The sequence below is a fragment of the Orcinus orca genome, chromosome 9 (assembly GCF_937001465.1).
Source record: "Orcinus orca chromosome 9, mOrcOrc1.1, whole genome shotgun sequence".
NCBI lineage: Eukaryota > Metazoa > Chordata > Mammalia > Artiodactyla > Delphinidae > Orcinus > Orcinus orca.
Genome location: NC_064567.1, coordinates 96,284,920 through 96,305,612, shown reverse-complemented (window position 1 = coordinate 96,305,612; position 20,693 = coordinate 96,284,920). Strand labels below are relative to the sequence as shown.

General features: G+C 52.6%; 1 protein-coding gene across 2 annotated transcripts in view; it reads left to right on the top strand.

Annotated features, from left to right (window-relative positions):
• LOC101277389 (unconventional myosin-Ig) overlaps window positions 1–20,693 on the top strand; it is a 275,011-nt gene that overhangs the window by 241,721 nt on the left and 12,597 nt on the right. The window contains exons 1-10 of one of the 2 annotated variants that reach the window (XM_004283012.4): window positions 5,569–9,591; window positions 10,585–12,110; window positions 14,421–14,521; window positions 14,873–15,045; window positions 15,281–15,409; window positions 15,819–16,001; window positions 17,123–17,237; window positions 17,365–17,492; window positions 17,938–18,075; window positions 18,327–18,416. In XM_004283012.4, coding sequence (XP_004283060.1) covers window positions 9,538–9,591; window positions 10,585–12,110; window positions 14,421–14,521; window positions 14,873–15,045; window positions 15,281–15,409; window positions 15,819–16,001; window positions 17,123–17,237; window positions 17,365–17,492; window positions 17,938–18,075; window positions 18,327–18,416 — 2,637 coding nt within the window. In that variant the 5' untranslated portion in view covers window positions 5,569–9,537. Of the gene's footprint in view, window positions 1–5,568; window positions 9,592–10,584; window positions 12,111–14,420; window positions 14,522–14,872; window positions 15,046–15,280; window positions 15,410–15,818; window positions 16,002–17,122; window positions 17,238–17,364; window positions 17,493–17,937; window positions 18,076–18,326; window positions 18,417–20,693 lie in introns of those variants that run through there. The other variant, XM_049714659.1, reaches the window with a different exon arrangement.

Sequence of the window (20,693 nt, the reverse complement as noted above, 5' to 3'; positions counted from 1 at the left end):
CCCTGTGCTATGCAGCTGCTTCCCATTAGCTATCTATTTTACATTTGGTAGTGTATATATGTCCATGCCCCTCTCTCACTTCGTCCCAGCTTACCCTTCCCTCTCCCCGTGTCCTTAAGTCCATTCTCTACGTCTGCGTCTTTATTCCTGTCCTACCCCTAGGCTCTTCAGAACCATTTTTTCTTTTAGATTCCATATATATGTGTTAGCATATGGTATTTGTTTTTCTCTTTCTGACTTACTTCACTCTGTATGACAGACTCTAGGTCCATCCACCTCACTACAAATAACTCAATTTCATTTCTTTTTATGGCTGAGTAATATTCCATTGTATATATGTGCCACATCTTCTTTATCCATTCATCTGTCAGTAGACACTTAGGTTGATTCCATGTCCCGGCTATTGTAAATAGAGCTGCAATGAACATTGTGGCACATGACTCTTTTTGAATTATGGTTTTCTCAGGGTTTATGCCCAGTAGTGGGATTGCTGGATCATATGGTAGTTCTATTTTTATTTTTTTTAAGGAACCTCCATACTGTTCTTCATAGTGGCTGTATCGATTTACATTCCCACCAACAGTGCAAGAGGGTTCCCTTTTCTCCACACCCTCTCCAGCATTTATTGTTTGTAGGTTTTTTGATGATGCCCATTCTGACTGGTGTGAGGTGATACCTCATTGTAATTTTGATTTGCATTTCTCTAATGATTAGTGATGTTGAGCATCCTTTCATGTGTTTTTTGGCAATCTGTATATGTTCTTTGGAGAAATGTCTGTTTAGGTCTTCTGCCCATTTTTGGCTTGGGTTGTTTGTTTTTTGATATTGAGCTGCATGAGCTGCTTGTATATTTTGGAGATTAACCTTTTGTCAGTTGCTTTGTTTGCAAATATTTTCTCCCATTCTGAGGGTTGTCTTTTCATCTTGTTTATGTTTTCCTTTGCTGTGCAAAAGCTATTAAGTTTCATTAGGTCCCATTTGTTTATTTTTGTTATTATTTCCGTTTCTCTAGGAGGTGGGTCAGAAAGGATCTTGCTGTGATTTATGTCATAGAGTGTTCTGCCTATGTTTTCCTCTAAGAGTTTGATAGTGTCTGGCTTTACATTTAGGTCTTTAATCCATTTTGAGTTTATTTTTGTGTATGGTGTTAGGGAGTGTTCTAATTTCATTGTTTTACATGTAGCTGTCCAGTTTTCCCAGCACCACTTATTGAAGAGGCTGTCTTTTCTCCATTGTATATTCTTGCCTCCTTTATCAAAAATAAGGTGACCATATGTGTGTGGGTTTATCTCTGGGCTTTCTAACCCGTTCCATTGATCTATATTTCTGTTTTTGTGCCAGTACCATACTGTCTTGATTACTGTAGCTTTGTAGTATAGTCTGAAGTCTGGGAGCCTGATTCCTCCAGCTCCGTTTTTCTTTCTCAAGATTGCTTTGGCTATTCAGGGTCTTTTGTGTTTCCATACAAATTGTGAAATTTTTTGTTCTAGTTCTGTGAAAAATGCCATTGGTAGTTTGATAGAGATTGCACTGAATCTGTAGATTGCTTTGGGTAGTATAGTCATTTTCACAATGTTGATTCTTCCAATCCAAGAACATGGTATATCTCTCCATCTGTTTGTATCATACTTAATTTCTTTAATCAGTGTCTTATAGTTTTCTGCATACAGGACTTTGTCTCCTTAGGTAGGTTTATTCCCAGGTATTTTATTCTTTTTGTTGCAATGGTAAATGGGAGTGTTTCCTTAATTTCTCTTTCAGATTTTTCATCATTAGTGTATAGGAATGCCAGAGATTTCTGTGCATTAATTTTGTATCCTGCTACTTTACCAGATTCATTGATTAGCTCTAATAGTTTTCTGGTAGCATCTTTAGGATTCTCTATGTATAGTATCATGTCATCTGCAAAGAGTCACAGCTTTACTTCTTCTTTTCTGATGTGGATTCCTGTTATTTCTTTTTCTTCTCTGATTGCTGTGGCTAAAACTTCCAAAACTATGTTGAATAATAGTGGTGAGAGTGGACAACCTTGTCTTGTTCCTGATCTTAGAGGAAGTGGTTTCAGTTTTTCACCATTGAGAACAATGTTGGCTGTGGGTTTGTCATATTCTCCTACTGTCTTGAAGATGGCTTTTTCCTGGTTGAGCACTTGCTTGGTTGCTGCAGACCTTTGATTTTTTTCCAGAGCTCCTAAAAAGTTGGTTCTGACAGTTCTGCTTGTTTTTATAAATAAATAAATTTATTTCTTTATTTATTTTTGGTTGTGTTGGGTTTTTGTTGCTGCACATGGGCTTTCTCTAGTTGCAGCAAGCAGGATCTACTCTTTGTTGCAGTGTACGGGCTTCTCTTTGCGGTGGCATCTCTTGTTGCAGAGCATGGGCTCTAGGTGCGTGAACTTCAGTAGTTGTGGCACTCAGGCTCAGTAGTTGTGGCTCATGGGCTTAGTTGCTCCGTGGCATGTGGGATCTTCCTGGACCAGGGATCGAACCCGTGTCCCCTGCATTGGCAGGCAGATTCTTAACCACTGCACCACAAGGGAAATCCTCTGCTTGTTTTTTCAGTGTTTTTGTGGGAAAACAAGAGCTTGGAGCTTCCTAGTTCACCATTTTGCTGATATCACTCCCTCTGTGATTTTGTGCATCTTGCCTTTCTCCTCATGTTTGATGCCTCAGGGCCACAAGGTGGTTGCTACACCTCCAGACATTCCATCTATGTCTAGGGCAGTGAAAAGGGAGAAATGCTAGAATACCATGCCCGCTGCATACATCCCATTTAATGAGGGAAACAGAAGCCTTCATGTTGGAGAAAGAAGATCATGAGAAGCTGATGGAGTAGGATGTACCAGGAATCTGTCTCCCCACCTAGACAACAATTGCACTGGCAGAACTTGTCTGATGTAACTATTTTGGAAATCTGGAGTCTGTTGAAGGCTTGCAACTTCCAGGGGAAGACTTGGAGGGTAAACTGGGGTTAATTTTTCTCGATTTCAGCCCTTTGTACAGTAGCACCTACCCATCCCCAACTTCCAGCCTGTAGGCAGGCAGCTGTGCGCAACAGCTAGTTGGAGCCAGGGTGGACAAAAAGGACCCTATCCTCCAGATACTGGGGATCTGTGCTCTGATGGCTGATTGCTGGTTCAGGTCACAGAGGTGCAGACAAATAGTCACCTCCCCCGTTGTTGCAAGCCCCTCCCCCTCCAGGCGAAGTGACCTCCAGAAGGTTTAAAGGACCAGTGCTCTTTTATTCCCACCTTCATTTTTCACTTTTTGCTGTCTCAGGGGCCAGACATTAAAATCTAGGACATTCAAAAACAACTGCATATACAGAGAAAATTAGAAAGTGACCCTGCAGGCCCAGGAAAAGTCTAAAAATGGACTTGAGAAGACCTTAAGTTTATACCTTAGGTTGATCCTGGGCACAGAGACAGCCTATAACAATCAGAAAACAATACACAATAAACAACCTGAAACTAATGCAACATCATAAATCAATTATACTCCAATAAAAATTTAAAAAAAGCAATACACGATAAACAAAAACAATAACAAACCCCCACAAACCCTGGGGAAGGAGAGGAATCTGATTTCCAGAGTTCCCTCATTATTAAATTCACATGTCCAGTGTTCAACAACAACAACAAAAATCACAAGGCATACAAAGAAACAGAAAAGTATGACACATTCAAAGGGAAAAAAAAATCGACAGAAACAGTCTTTGAAAAATATCTACTGGCAGAAATACTAGACAAAGGCTTTAAAACAACTGTCCTAAAGATGTTGGAAGAACTAAAGGAAAGGGACTTCCCTGGTGGTACAGTGGTTAAGAATCCACCTGCCAATGCAGGGGACACAGGTTTGAGCCCTGGTCCAGGAAGATCCCACATGCCGTGGAGCGACTAAGCCCATGAACCACAACTACTGAACCTCTGCTCTGGAGCCTGCGAACCACAACTACTGAGCCCATGTGCCGCAACTACTGAAGCCCATGTGCCTAGACCCTGTGCTCTGCCACAAGAGAAGCCACTGCAATGAGAAGCCCACGCACCACAACGAAGAGTAGGCCCCGCTCGCCACAACTAGAGAAAGCCCCCATGCAGCCAAAGATAAACTAAAAAAATAAATAAATTTATATTAAAAAAAGAAAAATCAGTGAATTGAAGATAGGATAATGTAAATTATCAAGTCTGAGAAAGAGAAAAAAAAAAATTTGAAGAAAAGCAAATGGAGCCTAAAGGACTTGTAGGACAATATCCATCATACCAACCTATGCATCAAGGAGTCTCAGGAGAATAAAGAGAGAAAGGGGCAGAGAAAATATTTGGAGAAATAATGGTGGAAAACTTTCTAAATTTGATGAAATAAATGAACATAAACATTCAAGAAACAATGAACTCCAAGTAATGTGAACTCAGATCCATACCAAGACATATTATAATCAAATTTATAAAAGCCAAAAAGATGATCTTGAAAGCAGCAAGAGAGAAGCAAATTGTTACATACACGGGATCCTAAAAAAGATTATCAGCAAGTTTCTCATCAGAAACCTTGGAGTCCATAAGATGTTGGGCTGATATATTCAAAATGCTAAAAGGAAAAAAGCTGTTAACAAGAATCCTATATCTGGCAAAACTGTCCTTCAAAAGTGAGGGAGAAATTAAGACATTACCACATAAACAAAAACGGACGGAGTTTGTAACCATTAGATCTTCCCTGCAAGAAGTGCTCAAAGGAGTGCTACAAGGACACTAAACAGTAACTCAAAGCCATATGGAGATATAAAGATCTCAGTAAGGTACGTGGGCAATTATAAAAGCTATCTCACTGTAACAATGATTTATAACTACAATTTTTGTTTCCTACATGATTTAAGAAACTAATTTAAAAAAACTGTGAAAACTAGTATTACTGTACCTTGGTTTGTAACCCCCAATCTTACTTTCTATGTAATTTAAGAGCCAAATGCATTTGAAATAATTATTAGTTTATGTTTTTGGATGCATAATATATAAATATGTAATTCTGTGACAACAGCTGAAAGAGGTGGAGACAGAGCTGTAAAGGCACAGAGTTTTATATGTTATTGAACTTAAGCTGGTATAAATAAAAGCTAGAGTGTTATAAGTTTAGGATGTTAAAGAGATAAACTTTAGAGCTGAAAGTATAAAACTCTTAGAATAAAACATAGGACAAAATTTTATGACATTGGATTTGGCATAGAGACAGAAAGAAGAATGGTAGTTGCCAGAGCCTGGGAGGAGGGGAAGATGGGGAGTCAACATTTAATGGTACCGAAGTTCAGTTTTACCGGACGAAATGAGTTAGGAGGATGGTGATGGTAGCACAACAGTGATGGTAGCACAACAGTGTGAATGTCTTTAAGACCACTGAACTGTACAGTTAAAAATGGTTAAGAGGGCTTCCCTGGTGGCGCAGTGGTTGAGAGTCCGCCTGCCGATGCAGGGGACACGGGTTCGTGCCCCGGTCTGGGAAGATCCCACATGCCGCGGAGTGGCTGGGCCCGTGAGCCATGGCCGCTGAGCCTGCGCATCCGGAGCCTCTGCTCCGCAACGGGAGAGGCCACGACAGTGAGAGGCCCGCGTACCGCAAAAAAAAAAAAAAAAAAAAAAAAAGGTTAAGAAGGTAAATTTTATGGTATGTGTATTTTATGAACACAAAAAAATGTATGCACAAAGAGCAGCGGTTTTCAGTGGTTCGGGTTTAGGGAGAGCAAAGGATGAACAGGGGATTTTTAGGCTGAGACACTATTCTGTATAATATAATAATTGTGGATACATGTCGTTATACACTTATCAAATCCCATAGAATGCACACACCAAGAGTGAACTCTAAGGTTCATGGACTACAGTGAATAATAACATGTCAATATTGGCTCATTGATTGCAACAAATGTGCCACACAGTAATGCAAGAGAGTCGTAATAGATGAAACTGTTGAGGGGATGAAAGGGCATGAGGGAGCTATGTACCTTCTGTTCAGTTAAGAAAAAAAATTTTTTTTAGAAGGATATTTATTTATTTATTTATGTTTGGCTGCGTTGGTTCTTCGTTGCTGCGAGCAGGCTTTCTCGAGTTGCATTGAGTGGGGGCTACTCTTCGCTGTGGTGCTCGGGCTTCTCATTGCGGTGGCTTCTCTTGTTGCGGACCATGGGCTCTAGGTGCGTGGGCTTCAGTAGTTGTGGCACATGTGCTCAGTAGTTGTGGCTTGCGGGCTCTAGAGTGCAGGCTCAGTAGTTGTGGCACACAGGCTTAGTTGTTCCGCGGCATGTGGGAGCTTCCCGGACCAGGGCTCGAACCCGTGTCCCCTGCGTTGACAGGTGGGTTCTTAACGACTGTGCCACCAGGGAAGTCCCCCCAAATTTTTAAAATTGAAATATAGTTGTTACAATGTTATGTTTGCTCAATTTTTCTATAAACATAAGACTGCTCAAAAATTAAATCTATTTTTTCTTAAAAGAAGCCTTCACATTGGCCAGAACAGGATCACGGGACCACTGCTGGCTGCAAAGGAGGCTGGGAGAGCAGGGAGCAGCATCTCTCACCTGGACTGTGGACACAGTCCTTCACCAAATAGAATTGGGGTCTGATGGCAAAGAAGATGAAGGGTCCACTAAGTGACCAGGTTCCAAATCTCAGCCTGTAGGCTGGTTACCCCTGTGAGCTGGAAATGACCATAAACTGTTCACATCACTGCTGGTCAGAGCAGTGCACACACAGTTAGCCAGGTGCCATGGCCCGGACCAGTGACTGGTGGAGCATCACCGTCTTACCCTGACCTCTCAGCCCAGACTGCAAACCCTCAGCACGCTCCTGGGGAGCAGAGAGGCAAGCCAGTGAGGCGTGCTGCGTCGGCCAGGCATCCCTGACCACAGGAGGCTCCTATGCTGGCAGCTGGCCCCTCCTCGCCACATCCTGAGCTTAGCAACAGTGTTCAGCTCCAGTTCCCTCTCTGGGACTGCTGCGGCAGGTTCAATCCCGCTAGTAATAAAGGAGAATTGAAAACGAGACATCTTTTTACAGTTATTAAATTTGTAAAGTCTGACAACAGATCGAACACACAGTGAAGGTGAGGCTAGTGACTTGGCACTTTTGGTTATTGCTGGTGTCAGTGAAAAGAGTCGCAACCCTTGGGGAATCCATGTGTGTCCACCATCTGACCCCTTCACCCGACACCAATAAGCAAGAATCTGGTAATTAGTCAAGACATCCTAGATTAGATTAGCCCAAGGGGAGAGCTGATGAACTGTGTGTACTTAGGGCTGTAGACGTGGTACTCGTCAACACTCCCATCTCATCTCTAGAATCCTGGATTAAGGAAGATAAATACAAAATAGAGGAAATACAGTTCGGCACAAAGATATCAACCAAAAACTTCTTTATTGGAAGCAGCCGACCTTTGGCACTAGGAGAGCAGGCAATCCCTCACTCTGTGGGACACAGCCCAGTGACACACACAGTAGTCAGAGTCTGAAGGAAGTGTTGAGTCTGCGCTAAATGTCAGGAGATAAAGTGGGATACGGGAGTGTACAAAAACTGTGCTCACAACAGAAGTCTGTGCCCGGGGCGTGGCCTCGGAGACCCCACACATGCCCAGGGAGCCAGGTGGTGAGATTGCGGCTGAGAGTTTTCGTCTTTTACTCAGAGCTGGATACTGCTGCTTTCCCCCTGTGTGTGTTTCGGAGAAGATCCCAGAGGCCACACATCTGGGCTCCGTCTCTGTGGGCCTCCCCTAGGGACAAACTAGGTCAAGAGGGTGTGCCCGGGGGCTCCACAAGTGCCAGAGGGGCCTGGGGCTGAAGCTGCAGAGAATGTCCTCAACCAGCGACCAAAGAAGATGATGGACAAGCACACATCCTTGGGGCACGCTCCGCATCATCTTCCGGAGGTTCCCCGTGAGGCTGTGGGTACTCAAGCCGGAGCCCACTCTTTTTTTTTTTTTTTTTTTTGTGGGCCGCGCAGCACACAATGCGGGATCTTAGATCCCCGACCAGAGACGGAACCGGTGCCCCCTGCAGTGGAAGCATGGAGACCTAACCACTGGACCACCAGGGAAGTCCAAGGAACCCACTCTTCAATGCACTCTGGTTGCTTCCTTCCATCCCCTGGCTCATCCCCACTGTCTGCTGGTGCCCTCTGGGATCACCTTCCAAATCAACTCTTTGCACTGGAATCCCTGCCTCAGCGTCTGCTTCGGGGGATAGACATCTAGGAGAGAGGACAGAGCCTATCTGGGAGACGGAGCTGGATTCCCAGCATCTGCCTGCCATGGTGTATGGGGGCGGGGCCCGGGAGGTGCCGGATGGAGGTCACTGCACACGGCAGCCCCTGGGCCGTTGGCTCTCCTCTCCACCGTGGCTGACTGGGGGCTTAGGGGTCCGCCGGCACGTGCCCTGGCATCCCCCCTTGGCGTCTGGTTCCCCCCCTCTTGGCTTCTGTCTTCCCCTGTATGTGTTGGGTGGCTCCCTCCGAGTCAGGCCAGGGTCTATGAAGCAAACACAAGACCAGGGAGACAGCAGTTTCCTTCCGGCAGCTGCCTGTGGCAGGTGGCCACATGAGAGATAGCCCCCCCCCCAAGGCTGACCTTATCTGCTCAGCCTTGGCATGGGGGCCAAGGTCTGACCCATTCTGGTGATAGGGAGAGCCCAAGGGAGGCCTCAGAGCTCCCTATCTGGAAGGAGCAGAAGGTGAATGAAGTGTAACCTGGGCCCAGGGGGGGCGGGGCTGCTTGCCTGGGGCTCCCAGCGACACTCAGCTCCTCCATGGTTGGTGGGGACAGACCCGGGCACGGGACATAAGGGAGGGGCCGGGGGCGGAGGAGCGAGGCTGTGTGTACCCTTCACACCTGGGGTCTCTGTGCACTGTCAGACCCCAGTGAGCTGGTGTTTGCCCCTCCACCCAGAGGAGACTACTGTCACTGTGTCACTCCACCCCTAACTGCCCCCTCTGTTATCGGGTTGTTAATATTAATTAACAACAGTTGCTAAGGATGACAGTGCAAGGGTGTGTCCCAGCCAGAGCTGGCCTGGACCCAAGAGGGTGCTGGGGAGACTGGGGGGTCTGAGGCTGGGGCTTGGGGGCGCGAAGAGAGGTTCAGAGGGCCGGTGCCCGGGCCCAGCCACGTCTTGCACTTGTCTCTGGGCCTGGGACCTCCTGCAGCAGAGGCCGCTTGGGGAGCTCACGGGAAGTCTCTGGCTCACTCAGTCCTCTGGCCTTAGTCACTTTGGGAAGTGGATGAAGGGGACACCCCGGGAGGCTCAACTGAGAGGGTGCAGCCAAAGGTTGGAGGGAGAAGTGAGGTGGATCATTAACCAGCTGGGAGCCCTGGGAGGTGCAGGGCTCAGCCCCATTGGTCCCCAACTCAATCGGGTGACACTGTCCCGGGTGGGGAAGCTGCCTCGTAGGCCGTCCCCAGTTTTAGTATATGTACGGCCGCAGTGAGCTCTGTGTGTTGCCAGGAGCCAGCCCTTGGCTGTCCCCAAGTCCTGGCCTCACTTACCCTCTGACCCCTTCCCAGTGCCAGGATGGTGGAGGTCGGCCTGAAGGGCTGGCTGCTCTGGGCTCTGCTCCTGAAGTCGGTGAGTCCCAGGCCCTATGTCCACCCCGGGCAGGGGGCTGCTTGGCAACAGTGAGAGAGGGCCTGGGGTCTGGGGAGGGGGCAGTTTCTAAACAGATGAGGGATCCCAGGCTCCCCAGAGGAGGGGTGCAGGTCGAGGGCCCTGAGCTGCTCAAGTCTTCAGGTCGTGGGGTTAGATGGACACAAGCGTTGAGCAGGGGGTAGCTGGACTGGGTGTGACTGAGTGCCTCCCATTCCTGGTCCTCTGTGGGTGTCCTGGCCTAAGACGGTTGGTGGAAGGTTAAAGGAGGAGCCAGTCCCGGGGTGCTGACGGCATGGGTTCAGGGGGAGAATCACCTAATGAGGATTTAGCATCTAGGTTTGGGAGGAGGTCTTGCCTCGCAAGTTTCTTGCTCATTTGCACGCCTGGGAAGGTGGGTGAAGGCTTTCAGCCCCCAGCAGGTAAGGGCAGGGGAAGCTCTGCTCAGAATCTCCAAGAGGGGCCCTGGCTGCAGCTTGGGCACAGTGGCAGCCGCCAGCAATGGCAATGGTGCCCCAGGTGCACAGGGCCTGCATCCACACGGCCCCTTGGAGCAGCCCTCCGCCTGTCCAGGGGTCATCGTTTCTCAGCAGGACCACACAGTGGCTTCCAGGGGTCCCCTGGGTGACCCCGTTCTCACTACTGTCCCCTTACCCTCCGGAGTGACCTTGCTAAGGCAGATGTGCCAGGTCACCTCTCTCTCCAGTGACCCTGTCGCTCAGGGTGGAGGCCTGGCTGTTCCCATCTGCTCACCACCCTCAGACCCCACTGGGAGCCCCACGTGCTGCTTCGGCGCCCCACCTCCTCCAGCACTCCCCCAGGATCCCTGGCGTCCTGGACCTGCCTGGCGTCCACCCCTCACCCGCCCTGCTCTGCTTCCTTCTCCATGCCTGTCCTGGCTGCCCGCTGCCCCATCAGCTACCCGGAGGTGCTGGCCGGCGCTGGGGCTCGGGGTGATGCTGCCCTGTTCCACAGGCCCAGAGCGAGCTGTACACGCCCATACACTGGCCCGGATACTGCGCCTTCTACGACGAGTGCGGGAAGAACCCGGAGCTGTCTGGAAGCCTGGCTTCACTGACCAACGTGTCCTGCCTGGACAACACGCCTGCTCGCCACGTCACGGGTGACCACCTGACCCTCCTGCAGAGCATCTGTCCCCGCCTCTACACCGGCCCCAACACCACCTATGCCTGCTGCTCCCCGAAACAGCTGGTGGCCCTGGACGTGAGCCTGAGGGTCACCAAGGCCCTCCTCACCCGCTGCCCTGCCTGCTCTGACAACTTCGTGAGCCTGCATTGTCACAACACCTGCAGCTCCAACCAGAGCCTCTTCATCAACGTGACCCGAGTGGCCGGGCAGGGGGGCAGCCAGCCCCGGGCGGTGGTGGCCTATGAGGCCTACTACCAGCGCAGCTTCGCCGAGCGGACCTACGACTCCTGCAGCCGGGTGCGCATCCCTGCGGCCGCCACGTTGGTGGTGGGCTCCATGTGCGGTGTCTACGGCTCTGCCCTCTGCAATGCCCAGCGCTGGCTCAATTTCCAGGGGGACACGGGGAACGGCCTGGCACCCCTGGACATCACCTTTCACCTGTGGGAGCCTAGCCAGGCCGAGGGCAGCGTGATGCAACCTCTGAACGGTGAGGTCGTGCCCTGCAACCGGTCCCTGGGCTACGGCGCGTCGGCCTGCTCCTGCCAGGACTGCACTGCTTCCTGCCCCGTCATCGCCCGGCCCCCAGCCCTGGACCCCACCTTCTACCTGGGCCGCATGGTAGGGAGCCTGGCCCTCATCCTCATCCTCGGCTCTCTCTTCGTCTCGCTCACCGCCTTCCTCCTGTGGTCCCGCCTGGCCAAGCGGGGCCAACGCAAGACGCGCAGCCCCGAGGCGAGCATCGGCCTCGCCCACCGGCTCAGCCTCTCCACCCACACCGTCCTCAGCCAGTGCTTCCAGTGCTGGGGCACGTGGGTGGCCTCGTGGCCAGTGACCATCCTGGTGGTGTCCACTGTTGTGGTGGTGCCCATGGCAGGGGGCCTGGCTTTTCTAGAACTGACCACAGACCCCGTGGAGCTGTGGTCAGCCCCCAGCAGCCAAGCCCGAAGTGAGAAGGCATTCCACGACAAGCATTTTGGCCCCTTCTTCCGAACCAACCAGGTGATCTTGACGGCACCTGGCCGGCCCCGCTACAGGTATGACTCCCTGCTGCTGGGGCCCAAGAACTTCAGTGGGATCCTGTCCTCTGACCTGCTGCTGGAGGTGCTGGAGCTGCAGGAGAGGCTGCGGCGCCTGCAGGTGTGGTCGCCAGAGGAGCAGCGAAACGTCTCCCTGCAGGACACCTGCTACGCCCCCCTCAACCCGCACAACGCCAGTCTCTCCGACTGCAGCGTCAACAGCCTCCTGCAGTATTTCCAGAACAACCGCACGCGCTTGCTGCTCACGGCCAACCAGACGCTGTCGGGGCAGACCTCCCAGGTGGACTGGAAGGACCACTTTCTCTACTGCGCCAAGTGAGTGCTCGTGGGCGTGGCTGCCGGGGTCAGCGTGGGCCCCCTGGAGCCCAGGCCAGGTACACAGCCCAAACTGAGGGGCCCCGTGTGGCTCTGGGTCTCGGTCGCAGGGGCGGCGACGTGCCATTTCTCTCCGTGCTCCCTCTCGGACCCGCACGCCCTAAGCGGGGTGCGTGCTCACTGTAGCTGGTTTGCACCCGACCATCAGAGCCTCCACGCGGTCTTTCTGCAGCACTCCTGACATAGGGCCCATCCTTGCATGTTCTTGGTCTAAGGGTCGCAGAGCAATCCGAGGGCCCTGCTCATGGGTGTGCTTCGTTATTTTCCTTTCTGCTTTTGTGCTGGGCCTGGATGCACGCCAGCAGGGCCATGGGTAGCCCGTGAGGTGCCCCGGGCCAGGGCAGGGGCCGGGGCTGGTTTTAGGTCCTGCTCGCCTGGGCCGGGTACCCTCGTGCAGGCTGCAGCTACACCCCTTCACGCTGTTTGGGGTTTTGTCCCCGGCTGTGTCCACTTTGCCATGGTGCAAACAGGAGGCCAGTGAAGGCGCTGGGCCTTGGGACCAAGAGCGAAGGTCTGAGAGCTACCAAGCCTGGAGGGGAGCAGGTAGGTGGGCAGGCAGCCGCTGAGGCTCTCTGGGGTTGGAATGGGCAGAGGTCCTCAAAAGCCTGGTCTCAGGGTCCCTTCACACTCTGACAAAAGACCGAGGACTCCAGAGAGCTTGGGTTTGGATAGAGGTTATATCTACTGACATTTACCACGTGAGAAAGTGAAACGGAGAAATGATGAAATATTTCTTAATTCTTTAAAAAATAATAATAGGCCCATTACATGCTGCCACAAATAACATATTTTTATGAAAAATAATGGTATTTTCTGTACCAAAAATATCTGGAGTGATAAGAGTAGCATTGTTCTGCATCTTTGCAAATCTCGTTAGGGTCTTGCTTAGCAGAAGATGCTGGATGGATCCTGGCATCTGGTTCTGCGTTTGGCCTGTTGGTTGAAGCTCAGCGAGAATGCTTGCCCACACACTCGTGTAGCCAGAGGAGGGAGGAGTGTTGTAATAGCCTTTCCAGAGAATTGTGGATTTGCTCTGATACGTCACCAAAGCTCAGCAAGTGATCTTTGTTTTTCTTTTTTGCGTTGGGTCTTAGTTGCAGCATGTGGGCTTCTCTCTAGTTGAGGCGCGTGGGCTTAGTTGTCCCTTGGCACGTGGGATCTTAGTTCTCTGACCAGGGATCAAGCCCGCGTCCCCTGCATTGGAAGGAGGATTCTTAACCACTGGACCACCAGGGAAGTCCCCAAGTGATCTTTTCTTAAATGTTAGCGGCAATATGGAAACTAGAGCCATGTCCGTGAACTGTCTGTACTCCACAGACTCGAGATCGAAAAAGGGTAAAAATTGCAAACAGCATCTTAGTGTTATTATGGAAATAGTTTTGACCTTGCAGACCCCTGAAAGGGTCTCCAGGGCTCCCGAGGCCCCCATGCCACCCTGAGAACCTCTGGATTGGACAGGGGAGCCAGGGCTCCCACCCTTCAGGTTAGCCAAGTTTGGGCTGCTTCCCAGAGTCTGTGCTTCAGCCCCAGGGCTGGCCCTCAGAACAGGCAGGTCAGGGAGGACGCTCTGACCCCAGGTTTCCAGTCCTCGAGTTGGCTTTACTTTGGTTTTGGATGCTCACAACAATTCTTGGGTGGCCCGATTATCCCCATTTCAGAGACATGGAAACTGAGGCTCAGAGGGGTATGGTGAGCTGCTCAAGGTCACACAGCAACCAGCACTCCCAGCCAGCTGGTGACTGACGGACGCACTTGCTCACAATGAGCGCTTCGTCCACGCACATGTGATGTGTTCGCAGAAAGGGCTCAGTGGAGGGCATGGAGACCTGCCCAAGGTTGCAGGGCTGGTACACTGTCCAAGGGAGGAAGGAGTTCCCACCTCTGGGCCTGGAGGCTTCTGGGCTGGCGGGAGGAGGAGGCTAAGGGCAGCGTGAGGCCTGCGTGGCTCTGTTGGTGGTTAGGACCCGGGGGGCTTGTGTGCCAGACTCCGGCCCCCACCCCAGGGGAGTGTGTGTGACGCTCACCCACCCGCCGCATCCGGGAGGACATGATGGCGGAGCCGGGAGGGTGAGGCTGGGATGAGGGGAGAGAGAGCTTGAGGCCCCGCTCGGGGAGCTCCAGTTCACTCTGGATTGGGCCGAGAAATGTTCTGACCACAGGGTCAGGCAATGGCGCTGCGGGTCCGGGGTGGGGCACCCGGGCCACGGAGATGGGAGTGGGATCAGGAAAGGTGCGTTCCTCTCCCTGCAGCGCCCCCCTCACCTACAAAGATGGCACGGCCCTGGCCCTGAGCTGCATGGCTGACTATGGGGCGCCCGTCTTCCCTTTCCTCGCCGTGGGGGGCTACAAAGGTAAGCTGGGTGGCCCCCGGGAGGACAGTGAGGGGACATACGGGGCAGGAGTCAAGGGCAGAAGGATGGGAGTGGCAAAGGGCTTCCTGCTGCCTGGGGGCGGCTGCAGACCCGCCCATCCTCTGTGCTTCCTCTGCCACCCCGTTCATTTTCTCCCAGCCCTGCCCAGGTTCTCTGGTTCTGTGTCTGGGCCCATAGACTTTGCCTTTGGCTGAGAGAGGGAAGTGGGGTGTAGTCATTCGACAATGACTTGGATGAGGAGGGGAGGGGGAGGGGAAACAGCGGTGTGGCTGGGGTCGGGGAGGAAAGCAGAGGTGCGCTTGGAGGGTAGCTGAGCATTTCTCCTTCCAGGGAAGGACTATTCTGAGGCGGAGGCCCTGATCATGACCTTCCCACTCAACAATTACCCTCCTGGGGACCCCCGCCTGGCCCAGGCTAAGCTCTGGGAGGGGGCCTTTTTAGAGGAGATGCGAGCCTTCCAGCGTCGGACGGCTGGTGTGTTCCAGGTCACATTCATGGCGGAGGTAGGGTCCCCTGGCTTTGGGGAGGACAGTTCAAGTGGCTCTGGGTGGGGTCCTGTGTCCCCATCATGTCCTCGCCCCTCCTGAGTGACCTTTAGCTAGCGTCTGCCTGCCCAGGAGGATGGGGTGATGCGACAGCTGTTCTCGCAGCCTTGCCGGGGCTCACGGTGGCTCACGCACACAGTGCCCGCTGGCTGAGCCCTTGGGTGAGTGGGGCTGGTCGGGTGTGCGTCCACAGCGCTCCCTGGAGGATGAGATCAACAGCACAACAGCCGAGGACCTGCCCATCTTCGCTGTCAGCTACCTCGTCATCTTCTTGTACATCTCCCTGGCCCTGGGCAGCTACTCCAGCTGGCGCCGAGTACTGGTGAGAAGTGAGGGGAGCAGTGAGGGTGGGGATGGCCCATCGGAGTGCTTAGAACCTTTCCAACCTGCTTTCCAGAGCACTTCAAAACAGCAGAGTGGACACACCCAGAGTGGCTCCCCCAAAGGGTGGAGCTTCTTGAGGTGTTCTGTTTCAAAAGTTTTCATTCTGCTCCCTGACAATACCCCACCCCCAACTTGTGCAAATGCAAAGCTAATATTTCCATTGTCTTACAATGCATGCTTGAGGAAGAAGTGGCGGGCTCACGGGGCCTGCCCTTGGGAGGATGGCTCTGCGGAGCAGCCAAAACACAGAAGCATGGAGCAAGCCTGCCCTCTGCCCTCCTCTAACTCGGGTTGGGGGCACATCGGGCAGCCCCGCAGCCAGGAGGCTGAGCCTGATCCCATTGCAGGTGGACTCCAAGGCCACGCTGGGCCTGGGCGGGGTGGCTGTGGTGCTGGGAGCAGTCATGGCTTCCATGGGCTTCTTATCCTACCTGGGTGTCCCCTCCTCACTGGTGATCCTGCAAGTGGTACCATTCCTGGTGCTCGCCGTGGGGGCCGACAACATCTTCATCTTCGTTCTCGAGTACCAGGTAAGGGGGCAGGAGTTCTACATACCCCCAGCTGCCCCTACATGCCCAGGTGCAGCCCTGCGTGGGTTTGCTGGGCTTCTTACGGCCTCTTCCTAAGCGCTGATGTCCATGTGTACGATTCCTGTAGAAAACAGTGCTTTGCGTTTATTTATCTTTCACATAAATGTATTCATACCATTTGTGTCACCTGAACTTGCTCTCTGTCAGCCCCACATACTGTCTGGTAAGAGTGTCACACAGCACATATGTTATTGAGCCCAAGCTCATACTGCTCGCTGCATGACAAGCCAAATAAATCGAGAGACGAGATGTTGAGGCAAGGAATAGTGACTTTATTCGGAAAGCCAGCAGACTGAGAAGGTGGTGGACTAGTGTCCCAAAGAACCATCTTGCCCGAGTTAGAATTTAGGCTTCTTTTATACTAAAAGGGGAGGGGGTGTGGCTTGTTGTTACAAACTTTTTGGTGCCAGGAATCCTTTGTTCTTGCAGCTGTCCATGTAGGTCTGGTCACAATATTCCTATAAACCTCCAACAAGACACATGTTAGACTCTGCTCTGCAACTTTTTTTATCTCTGTGTGAATGGAAAAGTGTTCTACCTTTAAAGGTCAGAGCCTTGAGAATGGGCCATCATGTATATTTCAGGCCATAGGCAACATTCTTGAAGGAAAGATTCAGAGCCAGCATGACTAAGCACAGGCAACAGAGCACAAAGGTTAGAGATCCAATATGGAGTCAGGTTTGTTCTTCTCTGTCCCACACACAGCCACCTCTGTCTTTGTGCTACTAGGTAGCATTCCATGGAAGGACAAGTCAGGGTCCATTTAGCCTCTCCTGTTAGTGAACATTCAGGGTTCCACGATGGGTCAGAGCAAGGATGATCCCTAGACGTGCCACGCATTTCTCTGGGCCAGACCCTGAGAAGTGGAAGATGTGGCCGAGCACAGTGTTGGCAGGGTCTGCTCGCACTGGGGAGGGTGGGGCCATTTCCTCAGGCCTGGCTGGGTCTCCAGGCGATGGCCGTGCCCGGGGGAGCGGGTGGCACGCGCCAGCTCCCTGCTGGCCTGCAAGGGACAGAGCCCTTGGCTGGATCTTGACCGTGTCCCTGCCATCCCCACACAGAGACTGCCACGGAGGCCTGGGGAGGGACGGGAGGCCCACATCGGCCGAGCCCTGGGCAGAGTGGCCCCCAGCATGCTGCTCTGCAGCCTCTCCGAGGCCATCTGCTTCTTCCTAGGTGAGCCGGGGCAGCCCCTCCCCACCAGGTACGGGGAGTTCTTGGAGGCTGGCAGCCTCCTTTCCCTTTGTACCGTCTGAGCGGGTGCCGGGCCCTGAGATTCAACCCTGGTCCCCTCCCCCACCAGGAGCTCTGACCCCCATGCCAGCTGTGCGGACCTTTGCCCTGACCTCCGGCTTTGCGTTGCTTCTCGACTTCCTGCTGCAGATGTCAGCCTTCGTGGCCCTGCTCTCCCTTGACAGCAGAAGGCAGGAGGTAGGGGAGGTGGAGAGAGCCAGGGACCCCCATCTTGGCTGGGGCTGGGGTGGCTTTACTGTGTAGAAGTAAAGCCTCAGAGTGTGGCGTTGAGCGCGGCAACAGAGCGCTGGACTATTTGGGCCACATAGTCCCCAACGTCCCAAAGCAACCTCGTTTTGGTAATTTGGGGGAATATGATCAAACCTCCTAAAGTACACGAGGTCATGACATAAAATATAAATGAGAGACTGACAGGGAGGGAGTCCCTGTTTCCGTGATGGTGCAAAATTCAAAGGTGTTTTATCAAGGCAGAAAATAGAGGTAAAGGCGACGCACAGTGGCATGTCCCCACTGGGTGGTGCTGGCACGGGCCACCTGTGGAAGGTGGCTCTCCCACCCCATGGGAGGGAGGTGGTCCCTGGGGTCTGTTTTGGGGCCACCTTGAGCGCCTGCCTCCTTCCAGGCCTCCCGGCTGGACGTCTGCTGCTGCAAGAGCGCCCAGGAGCTGCCCCCGCCTAGCCAGGACGAGGGGCTACTGCTCCGATGCTTCCGCAAGTTCTACGTCCCGTTCCTGCTGCACCGGTTCACCCGTGTGGTCGTGGTGAGTGGGGACAGAGGGGAAGCTGGGGGGGCCTCGCACCACCCGGGGACAGGGGTCTGCTCAGCCTGGACCCTCGCCTCGCCCGTCATCTTTGGAGGGGTGTCGAGCTTGCCCAGGTCCAGGTGCTGAAGCAAGAGGGAGGCTGAGATTCAAGCCTGCCCAACTCCAGAATGTTCCCCACGAGACCCCGCCCAGACCCAGCCTGGGGAGCTGCTGGGCAGGAGGCCTTCACACAGCGCTTCCCCCCGCAGCTGCTGCTCTTCCTGGCCATGTTTGGAGCAAGTCTCTATTTCATGTGCTACGTCAAAGTGGGGCTGGACCAGGAGCTGGCCCTGCCCAAGGTGAGCGGGCCCTGGGGCCACCCATGGGTGCCCTCCCTCCCCTGCCCTCGGCCCCCAGGGACGTGGGGAGGGTCAGCAGCACACAACTGGTGGGGCGGCATGGAGCAGGGGCGTGGTAGGAGTGTGGGACCGCTCGTCACGTGGAGCTGGGAAGAGAAGCCACGTCATGGATGGAAAACGCAGGAGCTCAGCGCCAGCCCCAGGCCCCGAGAGAGAGACGACCAGGCACCCGAGGGGCTGGCCATGGGAGCCGCTCGAGATGATTGTCAGGGCAGGCTCGCTGAGCACCTGCCTTCTGCTGGGCACGCCACATCCTCAGACCTGGGCTCCGCAGCAGCCCATGTCACTGTACCGTCCTCTGAAAGACAGTGAGGGTCGGGGGCTTCTTCCTAGGTGAGCCGGGGCAGCCCCTCCCCACCAGGTACTAGGAGTTCTTGGAGGCTGGCAGCAGAGTGGAAGGAAAGACCTCTGTGGCTTGAGGGTCCTGGGCAGAGGAGAGATCAAGGGGCATCTGAGCATGAGTGGGATTTGCAGAGGAAGGCAGCAAGGGTGACGGCACGGACCCGTGGGAGGCTGGGGCTCACCCAGGTGCATTTCCTGGGTGTGGGAGTGACTGGGTGTGGGGAGGAGTGGCGGTAGAGCCCGAGAGCGGGAGGCCGGGGCTCGGGGGTGGGGAAGGGTGCTGACTGCCAGGCTGGGGCCAGCAAGCACACATCGGAGAGGCTCGTCTGGACGTGCAACCAGAGGTGGTGTGGGCTGGTGGCTGGGGGAGAGCAAGTCTGCGTGCCTGCGCTCCAGGGGAGGCAGAGCGTCATGAGGGCTCGGACACCCAGGGCCACCCTGGGCAGGGTGATGGGAGTCCAGTTGCTGGCAGGAGCCCTGGGATGAGTAGTCTGGGTAGCCATCTGCAGGTGGTGCTGGCCTTGGAAGCAAGATGAGGTGGGAGGAGAGCTGACAGCCAGGACGGCACCTTCGAGCCACCATAGGGAGGAAGAGGAGGCAGCAAAGCCAGCCAGGGTGCAGAATGACCCTGCCACCCATGGTGGCCCTGGGGGCTGCTCACAGGGCCGAAGAGAAGAGGGTCCCCAGTGCCCCCAGGACGGGCATCAGGGACCTGGTGGGCAGAGCCGATGAGCGAGAAGGAAGGTGGTGATGGGCTGCCAGACCCAGCTGAGGTTTTGTTTATGCCCTTTGTTTATTTTTCTTTGGGGGAGATTTGTTTGTTTTTTATGAGGTTATAAAACTTATTTCTCTCCGTTTTTTTCTTCTGGTAAAATATACGTAACATGAAATTTGCCATTTTAACCATTTTAAAGTGGCGTTAAGTATGTTCACATTGTTATGCAACACTCACCACCATCCATCTCCACGGCCCTTTCAGCCTGCAAAACTGAACCTCTGTCCCTATTAAACACTGACTCCCCATCCCCTCCCCCCAGCCGCTGGCACCCACCATCCTACCCTCTGTCTCTGAAGTTGACTAATCTAGGCACCTCATGTAAGTGGAATCATACGCTATTTGTCCTTTTGTGATGGGCTTCGTTCACTTAGCATAATGTCCTCAAGGTTCAGCTATGTTGTAACACGTGTTAGAATTTCCTTCCTTTTTAAGGCTGGAGAATATTCATATGTATACGAATGCATATACCTCACAGTTTCCTTAAGCATTTTTCTGTTGATGGATATGGGTTGCTTCCACGTTTTAGCTATTGTGAAATAATGCTGCTATGAACACGGGTTTACAAGTATCCCTTTGAGACTCTGCTGTCAATTATTTTGGGTGTATACCCAGAAATGGAATTGCTAAATCGTATGGCAATTCTAGTTTTTAATTTTCTGAGGAAGCTCCATACCGTTTGCCATAGCAGCAGCTGTACCATTTTACATTCCTACCAACAACGCACAGGGTTCCAATTTCTCCACATCCTCACCGACACTTGTTTTCTGGGTTTTTTTGGTTTGTTTGTTTGTTTCTTTTTTGATAATAGCCATCCTAATGGGTGTGAGGTGGTATCTCATTGTGGCTTTGATTCGCATTTCCCTAACAATTAGTGATGTTAAGCAGGTACTTACTGTCCATTTGTATAGCTCCTTTGGAGAAATGTCTAGTTTTGAATTGGATTGGATTTTGTTGTTGAGTTCTAAGAGTTCTCTAGGTATCCTGGATAATCAATCCCTTATCAGATATGTGATTTGTGAATATTTCCTTCATTTCTGTTGGTTGCTTTTTTACTCTATTGGTAGTGTACTTTGAGGCACCAAAGGTTTTAATTTTCA